General features: G+C 38.1%; 1 protein-coding gene across 4 annotated transcripts; it reads right to left on the bottom strand.

Moving 5' to 3' along the window:
• Positions 1-1,711: 1,711 nt before the first annotated feature.
• On the bottom strand, positions 1,712-14,830 carry akt2l (v-akt murine thymoma viral oncogene homolog 2, like). 4 transcript variants are annotated; one of them, XM_048181397.1, is made up of 14 exons: positions 14,635-14,830; positions 11,950-12,043; positions 11,737-11,865; positions 11,549-11,660; positions 9,789-9,933; positions 9,578-9,709; positions 9,414-9,479; positions 9,218-9,286; positions 9,023-9,145; positions 8,729-8,857; positions 8,281-8,495; positions 2,304-2,391; positions 2,123-2,225; positions 1,712-2,051 (listed from the first exon to the last, which is right to left on the bottom strand). In XM_048181397.1, the coding sequence occupies exons 2-14, from the start codon at positions 11,993-11,995 to the stop codon at positions 1,972-1,974; spliced, it is 1,437 nt and encodes a 478-aa protein (XP_048037354.1). In that variant the 5' UTR covers positions 11,996-12,043; positions 14,635-14,830; the 3' UTR covers positions 1,712-1,971. The 4 variants fall into 4 exon arrangements, with proteins under 4 accessions (XP_048037354.1, XP_048037353.1, XP_048037355.1 ...); XM_048181396.1 differs by having other exon boundaries at positions 11,950-12,040; XM_048181398.1 differs by lacking the exon at positions 14,635-14,830 and adding an exon at positions 14,472-14,612 and having other exon boundaries at positions 11,950-12,040.
• Positions 14,831-15,674: the final 844 nt, after the last annotated feature.

The following is a 15,674-nucleotide window of genomic DNA, read 5'->3' as shown; positions in this document are numbered from 1 at the left end:
GTTAGAAGATTAATCTCGGTGGACTTGAACTTGAAAAATGGCGTATCCTGACGTCTTTCCGCGTTTGAAACAACATTCCTTCTGATGTTCATTCATGTTTATTTGATGCTATAAATGAACTAGTAGGAAGAGATGATCGGTTCACGAGCCGCTTGAGCTGAGGAGCTACAGAGATCTGTCACGACACATTAAAGAGCCTCAAAATGCTTTTTATTGTTCGAATTTATTAAAAAATTACAGTTTGAAAGCTGGGACTTTGTTTAATATCATAAATAACCTGCTCTGTCTTGTCTGTCGACGTGTTGTCAGTGTCCTCTTTGCTCCGCAATGTATTTTTCACTCTTTTTCACTCTAATTTTCATTTCAAAGTGAACTAATCCTTTAATGTTTAATTTATTTTAAGTAATGAAAATGTTTTTTAATTTCTCAGAATTGGTACTATTTTTCTCAGAATTGCGACTATTTCTCAGAATTGGTACTATTTTTTTAGAATTGCAACATTATTTCTTAGAACTGTGACTTCATTTCTCAGATTTGCGATTATTTTTATAGAATTGCAACATTATCTCTCAGAATTGCAACTTTTTTTTTAGAATTGCGACATTATTTCTCAGATTTGCGACTTTTTTTACAATTGCAACTATTTCTCAGAATTGCGACTATTTCTCAGAATTGCAACTATTTCTCAGAATTGCAACTATTTCTCAGAATTGCGACTATTTCTCAGAATTGGTACTATTTTTTTAGAATTGCGACTATTTCTCAGAATTGCGACTATTTCTCAGAATTGCGACTATTTTTTTAGAATTGCGACTATTTCTCAGAATTTGTACTTTTTTTAGAATTGCGACATTATTTCTTAGAACTGTGACTTTATTTCTCAGATTTGCGCCTATTTTTATAGAATTGCGACATTATTTCTCAGAATTGCGACTATTTTCATAGAAATGCAACATTATCTCTCAGATTTGCAACTTTTTTAGAATTGCGACATTATTTCTTAGAACTGCGACTTTATTTCTCAGATTTGCGACTATTTTCATAGAATTGCAACATTATCTCCCAGAATTGCAACTTTTTTTAGAATTGCAACATTATTTCTCAGAATTGCGTCTTTATTTCTCAGATTTGCGACTATTTTTATAGAATTGCGTCTTTATTTCTCAGATTTGCGACTATTTTTATAGAATTGCGACATTATTTCTCAGAATTGCGACTATTTTTATAGAAATGCAACATTATCTCTCAGATTTGCGACTTTTTTTAGAATTGCGACATTATTTCTCAGAATTGCGACTATTTTTATAGAAATGCAACATTATCTCTCAGATTTGCGACTTTTTTTAGAATTGCGACATTATTTCTCAGAATTGCGACTATTTTTATAGAAATGCAACATTATCTCTCAGATTTGCGACTTTTTTTAGAATTGCGACATTATTTCTCAGAATTGTGACTGTTTTCATAGAAATGCAACATTATCTCCCAGAATTGCAACTTTTTTTTAGAATTGCAACATTATTTCTCAAATTTGCAACTTTATTTATTTGTTTTTTTAATGTGAACAATAATAACCCTGGTGTAGATGTTCAGCTATCGTCACGTCTGTCTTTTATATGTCGATCAGATCATGTGTTCACAGTGAAGATCCAGCAGATCTGAAGCTAAAGAGACAGTGATGTTGATCATGGAAGAGTCAGAGAAGCTGCAGAACCGTCTGAAAGTCTTTAATGACACTTAGTGTTGCTCTGTGAAACTGCCTGATAATCACATGATCCTCAACATCCAACATGTGATTATACGAGAAACTGAGAAGATCATAATGGCAGGCTTTACATTCTGAGCTCCGTTACTGATCAATACATTCATACGCAGGTGGACGTGAGATCATCCGCACACCTGAAACACGTGACTGTTCACAATGAAGAAATGCCTTATGGGAGTCCGTCGTGATGCATCATGGGATAGTCGTCACTCTCGTACGCTGGCGGAGTAAGAGAACTGAGGGAAGTGAGCACACGGCCCAGCGTCCTCCACGTCCCGACAGCTCACTGAAACAGACAGGTTCATCAGCAAAGACGTGATGATGCAATCAGAAGATTAATGCAGGACACAAACTCACGCTTGTCTGGAGGAGTAACAGTGATGCTTTGTGCCGTGAACTCGTCGTCAAAGTAGCGCGTGTCCGTCTCGGACGTCACCTGCGGTTTGAAGGGCGGCACCAGCTGCAGGAAGAAAGCAGAGCAGACGTCAGCGTGAGAATCTGAGTCACACCCTCAGGAACAAACTCAGGACTGAAGCACCTTCTTCTGCAGCACGTCCTCCCAGTGGATACAGCAGAAGAACTTGTGCGTCATCACGTCTCTCGCATCATCAGGACCGCCTCCGAGCCTGCAGCCAATCACAAGCCTTCACAGTTACTTATTATCTGACAGCAAAATCATCTGGAGACATGTGCTTTCTTTAGGTTTGGTCAGGGATTAAACGGGCTGTAATGCTTTAATAATGGTTAAACTGATAATCACAACTGTTTTGCTCAAACTTGTGATCTTGGTTACGGATCATGATTGTTGTCATCTGATGAAACGTAAAGAGAAATTTCTCAAAATTACTGAACTTTCAGCTGTAAGCACAAATCAAGAGACTGTTGACTCGTGCGCATAATGATTTATTTTACTCGTCTAGTTTCTATGGAAACTTGTTTCTGCCATGAAATAAAAAATAAAAAAGGTAAAAAGGTAACTTTTTATTTTGCAATTCTGACTTTATTTCTCACAGTTATGACCAACTTTATTTCTCAGAATTGCGACTTTATTTCTCAGAATTGCGACTATTTCTCAGATTTGCGAATTTATTTATCAGAATTGCGTCTATTTCTCAGATTTACGACTATTTCTCAGATTTGCGACTTTATTCCTCAAAATTGCGACTTTATTTCTCAGAATTGCGACTATTTCTCAGAATTGCGACCATTGCTCAGATTTGCGAATTTATTTCTCAGAATTGTGACTTTATTTCTCAAAATTGACTTTATTTCTCAGATTTGCGACTTTATTTCTCAGAATTGCGACTTTATTCCTCAGAATTGACTTTATTTCTCAGAATTGCGACTATTTCTCAGAATTGCGACCATTTCTCAGATTTGCGACTTTATTTCTCAGAATTGCAACTATTTCTCAGAATTGCGTCTTTATTCCTCAGAATTGACTTTATTTCTCAGAATTGCGACTATTTCTCAGAATTGCGACCATTTCTCAGAATTGCGACTTTATTCCTCAGATTTGCGACTTTATTTCTCAGAATTGCAACTATTTCTCAGAATTGCGTCTTTATTCCTCAGAATTGACTTTATTTCTCAGAATTGCGACTATTTCTCAGAATTGCGACCATTTCTCAGAATTGCGACTTTATTCCTCAGATTTGCGACTTTATTTCTCAGAATTGCAACTATTTCTCAGAATTGCGTCTTTATTCCTCAGAATTGACTTTATTTCTCAGAATTGCGACTATTTCTCAGAATTGCGACCATTTCTCAGAATTGCAACTATTTCTCAGATTGCGTCTTTATTCCTCAGAATTGACTTTATTTCTCAGAATTGCAACTATTTCTCAGAATTGCGTCTTTATTCCTCAGAATTGACTTTATTTCTCAGAATTGCAACTATTTCTCAGAATTGCGTCTTTATTCCTCAGAATTGACTTTATTTCTCAGAATTGCGACTATTTCTCAGAATTGCGACCATTTCTCAGAATTGCAACTATTTCTCAGAATTGCGTCTTTATTCCTCAGAATTGACTTTATTTCTCAGAATTGCGACTATTTCTCAGAATTGCGACTATTTCTCAGAATTGCGACTATTTCTCAGAATTGCGACTTTATTCCTCAGATTTGCGACTTTATTTCTCAGAATTGCGTCTTTATTCCTCAGAATTGACTTTATTTCTCAGAATTGCGACTATTTCTCAGAATTGCGACCATTTCTCAGAATTGCGACTTTATTCCTCAGATTTGCGACTTTATTTCTCAGAATTGCAACTATTTCTCAGAATTGCGACTTTATTCCTCAGAATTGACTTTATTTCTCAGATTTGCGACTTTATTTCTCAGAATTGCGACTATTTCTCAGAATTGCGACCATTTCTCAGAATTGCGACTTTATTCCTCAGATTTGCGACTTTATTTCTCAGAATTGCAACTATTTCTCAGAATTGCGACTTTATTCCTCAGAATTGACTTTATTTCTCAGATTTGCGACTTTATTTCTCAGAATTGCGACTATTTCTCAGAATTGCGACCATTTCTCAGAATTGCGACCATTTCTCAGAATTGCGACCATTTCTCAGATTTGCGACTTTATTCCTCAGATTTGCGACTTTATTCCTCAGAATTGACTTTATTTCTCAGATTTGCGACTATTTCTCAGAATTGCAACCATTTCTCAGAATTGCGACTTTATTCCTCAGAATTTACTTTATTTCTCAGAATTGCGACTTTATTCCTCAGAATTTACTTTATTTCTCAGATTTGCGACCATTTCTCAGAATTGCGACCATTTCTCAGAATTGCGACTTTATTCCTCAGAATTGCGACTATTTCTCAGAATTGCGACTATTTCTCAGAATTGCAACCATTTCTCAGAATTGCGACTTTATTCCTCAGAATTTACTTTATTTCTCAGATTTGCGACTTTATTTCTCAGAATTGCGACCATTTCTCAGAATTGCGACCATTTCTCAGAATTGCGACCATTTCTCAGAATTGCGACCATTTCTCAAAATTGCAACTATTTCTCAGAATTGCGACTATTTCTCAGAATTGCAACTTTATTCCTCAGATTTGCAACTTTATTCCTCAGATTTGCAACTTTATTTCTCAGAATTGCAACTATTTCTCAGAATTGCGACTATTTCTCAGAATTGCGACCATTTCTCAGAATTGCGACCATTTCTCAGAATTGCGACCATTTCTCAGATTTGCGACTTTATTTCTCAGAATTGCAACTATTTCTCAGAATTGCGTCTTTATTCCTCAGAATTGACTTTATTTCTCAGAATTGCGACCATTTCTCAGAATTGCGACCATTTCTCAGAATTGCGACCATTTCTCAGAATTGCGACCATTTCTCAGAATTGCGACCATTTCTCAGAATTGCGACTTTATTCCTCAGATTTGCGACTATTTCTCAGAATTGCGACTTTATTTCTCAGAATTGCGACTATTTCTCAGAATTGCGACCATTTCTCAGAATTGCGACTTTTTCTCAAAATTGACTTTATTTCTCAGATTTGCGACTTTATTTCTCAGAATTGCGACCATTTCTCAGAATTGCGACCATTTCTCAGAATTGCGACTTTATTTCTCAGATTTGCGACTTTATTTCTCAGAATTGCGACCATTTGTCAGAATTGCGACTTTATTCCTCAGAATTGACTTTATTTCTCAGATTTGCGACTTTATTTCTCAGAATTGCAACTATTTTTTTAGAATTGCGACTTTATTCCTCAGAATTGCGACCATTTCTCAGAATTGCGACCATTTCTCAGAATTGCGACTATTTCTCAGATTTGCGACTTTATTTCTCAGAATTGCAACTATTTCTCAGAATTGCAACCATTTCTCAGAATTGACTTTATTTCTCAGAATTGCGACAATTCCTCAGAATTGCGACAATTCCTCAGAATTGCGACTTTATTTCTCAAAATTGCAACTATTTCTCAGATTTGCGACTTTATTTCTCAGATTTGCGACTTTATTTCTCAGAATTGCGACCATTTGTCAGAATTGCGACTTTATTCCTCAGAATTGACTTTATTTCTCAGATTTGCGACTTTATTTCTCAGATTTGCGACCATTTGTCAGAATTGCGACTTTATTCCTCAGAATTGCAACTATTTCTCAGAATTGCGACCATTTGTCAGATTTGCGACTTTATTTCTCAGAATTGCAACTATTTCTCAGAATTGCGACTTTATTCCTCAGAATTGACTTTATTTCTCAGATTTGCAACTTTATTTCTCAGAATTGCGACCATTTCTCAGAATTGCGACCATTTCTCAGAATTGCGACCATTTCTCAGAATTGCGACCATTTCTCAGATTTGCGACTTTATTTCTCAGAATTGCAACTATTTCTCAGAATTGCAACCATTTCTCAGAATTGCGACTTTATTCCTCAGAATTTACTTTATTTCTCAGAATTGCGACCATTTCTCAGAATTGCGACCATTTCTCAGAATTGCGACCATTTCTCAGATTTGCGACTTTATTTCTCAGAATTGCAACTATTTCTCAGAATTGCAACCATTTCTCAGAATTGCGACTTTATTCCTCAGAATTTACTTTATTTCTCAGAATTGCGACTATTTCTCAGAATTGCAACCATTTCTCAGAATTGCAACCATTTCTCAGATTTGCGACCATTTCTCAGATTTGCAACTTTATTTCTCAGAATTGCGACTATTTCTCAGAATTGCGACAATTTCTCAGAATTGCGACTTTATTTCTCAAAATTGCAACTATTTCTCAGATTTGCGACTTTATTTCTCAGATTTTCGACTTTATTTCTCAGAATTGCGACCATTTGTCAGAATTGCGACTTTATTCCTCAGAATTGACTTTATTTCTCAGATTTGCAACTTTATTTCTCAGAATTGCAACTATTTCTCAGAATTGCGACTTTATTCCTCAGAATTGACTTTATTTCTCAGATTTGCAACTTTATTTCTCAGAATTGCGACCATTTCTCAGAATTGCGACTTTATTTCTCAAAATTGCAACTATTTCTCAGATTTGCGACTTTATTTCTCAGATTTTCGACTTTATTTCTCAGAATTGCGACCATTTGTCAGAATTGCGACTTTATTCCTCAGAATTGACTTTATTTCTCAGATTTGCAACTTTATTTCTCAGAATTGCGACCATTTCTCAGAATTGCGACTATTTCTCAGATTTGCGACTTTATTTCTCAGAATTGCAACTATTTCTCAGAATTGCAACCATTTCTCAGAATTGCGACTTTATTCCTCAGAATTTACTTTATTTCTCAGATTTGCGACTTTATTTCTCAGAATTGCGACTATTTCTCAGAATTGCAACCATTTCTCAGAATTGCGACTTTATTCCTCAGAATTTACTTTATTTCTCAGATTTGCGACTATTTCTCAGAATTGCAACTTTTCCTCAGATTTGCAACTTTATTCCTCAGATTTGCAACTTTATTCCTTAGATTTGCAACTTTATTCCTCAGATTTGCAACTTTATTCCTCAGATTTGCAACTTTATTTCTCAGAATTGCAACTATTTCTCAGAATTGCGACTATTTCTCAGAATTGCGACTATTTCTCAGAATTGCGACTTTATTCCTCAAAATTGCGACCATTTCTCAGATTTGCGACTTTATTTCTCAGAATTGCGACCATTTCTCAGAATTGCAACTATTTCTCAGAATTGACTTTATTTCTCAGATTTGCGACTTTATTCCTCAGATTTGCGACTTTATTTTTCAGAATTGCAACATTATATCACATAATTCTGACTTTTTTTTTCAGAATTGTGAGTTGTAAAGTCTGAACTCTGAGATTTAAACTTGTGAGATAAAAAGTCACAATTACCTTTTTTATTTTTTATCCCGTGGCAGAAACAAGCTTCCATAAGTTTCCAGATTTATATTATCATATAAATTAACACTCTCTACATTATGGAAAATGGTAAAGTTTCTCTCAAAAACTAAAACTCTCTCAAAAACATAGTAATTCCAATCATTCTAAATTACGTTAATGTTTTACTATGAAAACAAATTCAAAAAGTCTTCGTATTGTCACACAGAGGTTGATTTAGCAAACAATACAGTCGAGATCATGTTTGTATTTATTACAGTTCATCACTGAAGGTTTGATGGCAGATTTAGTCTCGTAAAGAACGCAGAATGACTCTATTACACTTTCATTTGAGCAGAAGATCTCAGTACAGACCAATAAACTCCAGATCTTCAGCGCTTTATTCTCAGAGTAGAGAGAGAGTGAAGGTTTGCCAGATTGAGAAGATTAAGAAAAACAACCGAGCTTGTTAAAAATTGTCTAGAATATTATTTTCTTGAGAGACTTTGGTAAAGTTTTTATTTTCTGAACTACATTTAAGTCTCGTGTTTTTTCGTCAACAGTCCTGCACACTGATGCGTGTTTCATCATGTCAGTCATAGTCATGGGAAAAAAAGGTCGTCAACGATCATTTTTCCTCATAGTTTTTGTCTAATGAAGTATGAGCTGCAGTACTGTCGCTCACCTCTGTTTGGGGTCTTTCCTCAGCAGGCCGGTCAGCAGCGCTTTGGCTTCGGGCGAGAGGCTCCTGGGGAAGCGGATCTCCTCCATCACGATGAGCTCGAAGAGCCGCTCGTGGTCCTGGTTGTAGAAGGGCAGCCGTCCGCACATCATCTCGTACATCACCACTCCCAGACCCCACCAGTCCACCGCGCGGCCGTAATCGTTGTCCTCCAGCACCTGACCCATTCACATTTACTTTACAAAACGTCAGGAATACAAGCCATTCGCCGTAAAGAGGAAATAAACACGAGAAGAGCTAATGATACACACTTTCAGACCATACTGAAATTAAATGAATTAAAATAGTTTCAGATTCGATCCTAAATTCCACAGATTTCATCCTACATCACAAGTGAGGAACAAATCAGGATTTATAAAGGTCGAGAAGCGCTGCTGTAGACGTTCAGTACCTCCGGCGCAAGGTATTCTGGGGTGCCGCAGAACGTCCTCATGGTGGCCTCATCTGTGATGCCCTCCTTACAAAGGCCGAAGTCTGTGATCTTAATGTGTCCGTCTTTATCCAGCATGAGGTTCTCCAGCTGAGTGAACAGAACATCATCATCATCATCATCATGTTTGCGGTTGCCAGATGTCAAGAGTTTAAATCAAAGGACACATTTTCTCAATCTGCCAACCCTTCACTCTCTCTCTCTACACAATGCTGAAGATCTGAACACATGACAAACATGAGAACGTGAACGCACCTTCAGGTCCCTGTAGACGACGTTCTGCGAGTGCAGGTAGTCGAGAGCGGAGACGATCTCAGCGCCGTAGAAGCGGGCTCTGTCCTCGGAGAACACGCGCTCGCGGGACAGGTGGAAGAACAGCTGCGGACGGACGAGAGACGGCGTGAGAACGACACACACACGCCAGCGAAGGCTGAGACAAACCTAACGTACCTCTCCACCGTTAGCGTACTCCATCACGAAACACAGCCGGTCGTGAGTCTGGAAGGCGTATTTGAGGGTCTGCGACACAAAACATGACAGTTCGTAAAAATGAGAATCAATTAAAATCGAGGAATCAATATTTTATACCCAGCCCTAGGGGAGAGTGTGTCGTACAGAGTCATTTACACACGTGAGCGACACTGACCGTCAGGAAGGGGTGTCTGGTGTTCTGCAGCACTCGACTCTCGGTGACCGTATGAGCCACTTCATCCTGACACACACACACACACACACACACACACACACACACACACACGGTCAGATCTGAGCATCTCACTCCACTCCACGTGTTTCTCAGCAGTCGCTCACCTTCGCGATGATGACGTCCTTGCGCAGGATCTTCATGGCGTAGTACATCCCAGAGGCTTTCTCTCGCACCAGGATCACCTTCCCAAACGTGCCTTTACCCAGCAGCTTCAGGTAATCGAAGTCGTTCATCGTCTGAAAGCACAAACCATCATCATCATCATCGTCATCATCATCGTCATCATGATAAACCGTAAGCTGCGGAGACACGGACCACTCTGGAGCTGGACTTGGCCAGAGAAACCTCCATGTCCTCCAGACCGCTGATGTCACTGACGCACTTGAACTCCATTGGTTCGTCCGCTTCACGCGCCTGCAGCCCATTGGCCACCGCCTGGATCGCACACATCCACTCCTCCCTACAGAGTCAACGAGAATCAGTCGAGTGTTTCAGAGCAGCTTCACAGTGAGAAACTTCATCAAATATGAGGCAGATTGTGCTGTAAAGCAGGACTGATCGGATTGAAAACTGAAACTGGAAAGTTCTGCTCATGTGCAGTGACGCAGAGATGGCGTAATGACGCACAGAACGAGCTGCTGTTGTTATACGTCACTAAGCTTGTGGCGCATAAACGCTCACATCGACCCGGTGACGTCATGTGAACACTGTGTTCAGATTCATCAATCGGAATGAATCAAAGTGTCCTATTCTCTCTTTAACATTAACTTTAGATTGATCAGAAAACAAACATTAATTACTTTTTAATAAAAATAAACTTAAAAAAAAAAAACATTGGTCATGTGTTATTGCAAAATATAAAAAAATTAAATAAAAAAAATAAAATCTTACTGACCCCAATTAATATATGTGTCATGATAAAAAAAAAATAGTTATAGTAAAAAATTAAGTATTGAAAAAAAAGTCACATTGCTAAAAAACGTTAATGACCCTTAAAAAATAATTCATTTTCCTTTAACCAAAGTATAGTTTATATTTTGTTATGATTTAGGGTGAAATATGGCTGGTTAAAAAAAATAATAAAAAATTAATAATAATAATAATAATAATAATAATAATAATAATAATAATAATATTAATATATATATATATATATATATATATATATATATATATATATATATATATATATATATATATATATATATATATATATATGTTTTTTTTGTAAATATAAATGTATATTTTTTTAAATATATTTTAATCACACATTCAAAAAAAAAAATTCTACTTAAGAGTTAAAACTTAAAAAAAATATATAAAAATTAAAAAGAATTAAAAAATCTATATTAAAAAAAAATTAATAGTTAATAAGTTTTTATTTAATATCTCTTTTTTAATTAAATATTTAATTACCCTTTTTTAATTAAAAAGAAAAATTGTAAAATTTTATTTTAAAAAAGTTTATATCAGTGTCATAATATTTAATATCTATTCAACACCGTTGCTTCGGCTTGATCAGCATTTTTTAATTAAACATTTTAATTAATAAAACTCATTAAAAGAGTTAAAAACTTACAAAATATTTGTAATAAAATGTGGTTTATATCAGTGTCAGAATATTTAATCTCTCTTTAACATCTTTGCTTTGGAAAATAAACATTTTAATTAAACTTTTTAAAATTAAAAATACACCTTTTTAAAAGAGTTAAAACCTAAATATTTTTTTTAAAAACTTGGTTTATTTCAGTTTTAGAACATTTTATATATCTTTAACATCTGGATTGATTAGAAAATGATAAATTAAATATAAACTTCTTAAAATAGTTAAAAAATGTACAAAAATATTATTTAAAAAATGTGTTTATATCACTCAGAATATTTGAAGAATATATCTCTTTAAAATTCTCACTTTGACTTGATCAGAAAATAAATATTTTAAACATTTTCAAAGAGTTCAAACTTTTGTTTGTAATGTTGCGCTCTGGTTGCTTTTGGTTCATGCCGTATTTTTTTAAATCCCGTGGGAGAAACGAGTGGGAGAGGCTCTTCCGACAGCAGCGGACTGAACTCACCTCTCCTCGCTGCTCTCCACGTGGAAGGTGCGCTCGATGACGCTCGTCCACTGCAGGCAGCGGATCATGAAGGTGTTCGGCCGCGGACGCTCCGTCTTCATCAGCTGACACTCTGGAGAAACACGTGACCCGGTCAGCCGGAAGCTCACATCAGCCTCTGACCCACAGAACACACAGACTCCACCCACCTTCCACTGAGAAGTTATTGAGCGGCGCCGAGCTCTGATCCGTCAGCTCCGGTTTCTCCTTGTATCCGGTGAAGGATCCGTCACTCTTCAGGATGAAGTAGCGCGGCCTCCACGTCTTTATGTACTCACCTGTCACACACACACACACACACACGGGTGACATCAGCACGATGACATCACTCACCGCAGGATACACACGCGTGTCTGCCGTACCTCGTTTATGGAGCCAACCCTCCTTCACCACGCTGACCTCCGTCATGATGGGCGGGGCTTGAGAGTGATTGACACACGACACCGTCAGCTGCTGCTGGAGACAAACACATGAAATGAGTGAATTTAGAGTGACATCTGAGGATCACATGACAAGAGATCACAACATGTGTGTGTTTGTGTGTGTGTGTGTGTGTGTTTGTGTGAGTGAGTGAGCAAGTGTGTGTTTGCGAGTGTGTGTGTGAGTGTTTGTGCGAGTATGTGTGCGAGGTTGTGAGTGTGTGTGTGAGTGTGTGTGTGAGTGTTTGTGCGAGTATGTGTGCGAGGTTGTGAGTGTGTGTGTGAGTGTGTGTGTGAGTGTTTGTGCGAGTATGTGTGCGAGTTTACGTGTGTGTGTGTTTGTCCAAGTTTGTGAGTGAGTGTGTGTTTGAGTGAGTGTGTGTGTTTGTGAGTGTGTGCGTTTGTGCGAGTGTGTATGTGTGTGTTTGTGTGTGTGTGTGTGTGTGTGTGTGTGTGTGTGTGTGTGTGTGTGTGTATGAGCGAGTGTTTGTGCGAGTATATGTGTGCGCGTTTGTGCGAGTGAGTGAGTGAGCAAGTGTGTGTTTGTGTGTGTGTGTGTGAGTGAGTGTGCAAGGTTGTGAGTGAGTGTTTGTGAGTGTGTGTGTTTGTGCGAGTGTTTGTGTGAGTATATGTGTGCGAGTTTACATGTGTGTGCGTTTGTCCAAGTTTGTGAGTGTGTGTGTGTTTGAGTGAGTGTGTGTTTGTGTGAGTGTGTGTGTTTGTGAGTGTGTGTGCGTGTTTGTGCGAGTATATGTGTGCGCGTTTGTGCGAGTGAGTGAGTGAGCAAGTGTGTGTTTGTGTGTGTGTGTGTGAGTGAGTGTGCGAGGTTGTAAGTGAGTGTGTGTGTGCGAATTTGTGAGTGAGTGTTTGTGAGTGTGTGTGTATGAGCGAGTGTTTGTGTGAGTATATGTGTGCGAGTTTACATGTGTGTGCGTTTGTCCAAGTTTGTGAGTGTGTGTGTGTTTGAGTGAGTGTGTGTTTGTGTGAGTGTGTGTGTTTGTGAGTGTGTGTGCGTGTTTGTGCGAGTATATGTGTGCGAGGTTGTGAGTGTGTGTGTGTTTGTGCGAGTGAGTGAGTGAGCAAGTGTGTGTTTGTGAGTGTGTGTGTGTGTGAGTGAGTGTTTATGCGAGTTTGTGAGTGAGTGTGTGTTTGCGAGTGTGTGTTTGTGCGTGTGTGTGTATGAGCGAGTGTTTGTGCGAGTATATGTGTGTGTGTGTTTGTGCGTGTTTGTGCGAGTGTTTGTGCGAGTATATGTGTGTGTGTGTGTGTTTGTGATCGTGCGAGCGTGTATGATTGTGCAAGTGTGTGTGTTATTGTCAGTGTGTGTGTATGAGCGAGTGTTTGTGCAAGTATATGTGTGCGAGTTGTAAGTGAGTGTGTGTTTGTGCGAGTGAGTGTGTGTGTTTGTGCGAGTATATGTGTGTGTGTGTTTGTGCGAGTGAGTGTGTGTGTGTTTGTGAGTGCGTGTTTGTGCGAGTGAGTGTGAGTGTGTTTGTGTGTGTATGAGCGAGTGAGTGTGTGTGTTTGTGCGAGTGAGTGTGTGTGTGTGTTTGTGAGTGTGTTTGTGTGTGTATGAGCGAGTGTTTGTGCAAGTATATGTGTGTGTGTGTTTGTGCGTGTTTGTGCGAGTGAGTGTGTGTGTGTGTGTGTGTGTGTGTTTGTGTGTGTATGAGCGAGTGTGTGTGTGTGTGTGTGTGCGCGAGTATATGTGTGTGTGTGTTTGTGCGAGTGAGTGTGTGTGTGTGTTTGTGTGTGTATGAGCGAGTGTGTGTGTGTGAGTATATGTGTTTGTGCGAGTATATGTGTTTGTGTGTTTGTGCGAGTGAGTGTGTGTGTGTGTTTGTGTGTGTATGAGCGAGTGTGTGTGTGTGAGTATATGTGTTTGTGCGAGTATATGTGTTTGTGCGAGTATATGTGTGTGTGTGTTTGTGCGAGTGAGTGTGTGTGTGTGTTTGTGTGTGTATGAGCGAGTGTGTGTGTGTGAGTATATGTGTTTGTGCGAGTATATGTGTGTGTGTGTTTGTGATCGTGCGAGCGTGTATGATTGTGCAAGTGTGTGTGTTATTGTCAGTGTGTGTGTTATTGTCAGTGTGTGTGTGTCACTCAGTTTATATAAATTTCATATTTTATCATTGCTTTGATCAGGATTTTTTAAAATCAAACTTTTTACTTAAAAATGACCTTTTTAAGAGTTAAAACTTCAGATATTATAAAAACTTGGTTTGTTATTGATCTTTCTATCAGCATTAGAATATTTCTCTAACTTTGAAGAGTTAAACTTGAAGAAACGGTGATTTATACAGTATAATAAATGATTATCACATGAAACTGACATGTTCTTCACAGAATATCGCGTGACTGGAGCAGGACATGAGATTACCATGGTACAGTCAGAGTAAAATCTAGAGTTTAATCAGAATCTTAATGTCAGATGAAGGTTTGAGCTGAAGCTAAAGCTAACTCACCTGAACAAACTAACATGAACTTTGAGCTTCACCACCAAAACTGCTCCGAATCATTCCGCACCAAATCACCACTCTACCTCTGACATTTCTCACATAATATATCGTATAATTAAGTAAAAAAACATCGATTAAATCAGTTAATTTAGTGATTTATCCAAACTACCTGTTGACAGTCAGCGCTCAGCTGTTGTTTACCACACAAACGCTAGATTAATCATCTCTCCGCTCTTGTGAGGAATAAACTCGAGGAGTTTCGCCTCATTTATCGCGTCTTGATCCGGATCGAGTGAAAATTCAACACGCTTTTGCGCGACAGACTCTCGTGTTCAGAGTTCACCAGCAGCAGTGACGTCACGGCGCCCCGCCCCGCCCCCTCCGCGCGCTGATCTGCGGTCAGCTGGACGCGCGGCGCGAGACACACTGAGGCGGAGACACTGATCCGGGATCAGCTTTTATTTGCACTTCCAGGCGCTGCATAGCGGATCTCACAGTCTGTAAAACAATCAGCAAGAAGTTCTTTGACGATACCATCGTACATGACCAAAAAGCATGGTAATACTACAGTACTTTACATACAAAATAACACATCAGTACATAGTTTGTTCGCCACATCTGCTCATAAACACACACTCAAACTTCCCTGAGACTCACACCGAGTTCATCTTCAATCATCTTATTTTACATGATCTAAATCAGAGGTTTTCAATCTTTCAGACCCCAAAATATCATCATGTATAAAGACCGAATGTATACGTTATAATGTACGATACATTAAAGGATTAGTTCACTTTCAATTTAAAATTTCCTGATAATTTACTCACCTTCATGTCATCCAAGATGTTCATGTCTTTCTTTCTTCAGTCGAAAAGAAATGAAGGTTTTTGAGGAAAACATTCCAGGATTATTTGAAGGTCAAAATTACAGTTTCAGTGCAGATTCAAAGAGCTCTACATGATCCCAGACGAGGAATAAGAGTCTCATCTAGAGAAACCATCGGCCATTTTAAAAAAAATAATTAAATTATATACGTTTTAATCATAAATGCTCATCTTGAACTAGCTCTCTTCTTCTTCTTCTTCTTCTCTATTGGAATTCCGACAGTGTAGACACTGCTAAGTGTATTACTGCCCTCCACAGGTCAAAGTTTGAATTAAATTGTCATATTCAATATGCTAGTGCAAGTATATAACGATTAGTTCAAAC

This window comes from Megalobrama amblycephala, linkage group LG2 (genome assembly GCF_018812025.1).
Source record: "Megalobrama amblycephala isolate DHTTF-2021 linkage group LG2, ASM1881202v1, whole genome shotgun sequence".
In the NCBI taxonomy this organism is placed as follows: domain Eukaryota; kingdom Metazoa; phylum Chordata; class Actinopteri; order Cypriniformes; family Xenocyprididae; genus Megalobrama; species Megalobrama amblycephala.
The sequence above is the reverse complement of the archived record's forward strand: the minus strand, read 5'-3'. Positions and strand labels throughout refer to the sequence as shown.

Excerpts from the sequence above, each read along its gene's own strand:
- akt2l (XM_048181397.1), bottom strand. The coding sequence starts at position 11,995 with ATGACGGAGGTCAGCGTGGTGAAGGAGGGTTGGCTCCATAAACGAG. Across the intron at positions 8,858-9,022 it reads TCGTCTACAGGGACCTGAAG|CTGGAGAACCTCATGCTGGA; the intron begins GTGCGTTCACGT and ends CTGTTCACTCAG. Across the intron at positions 8,496-8,728 it reads CAGAATACCTTGCGCCGGAG|GTGCTGGAGGACAACGATTA; the intron begins GTACTGAACGTC and ends TGAATGGGTCAG.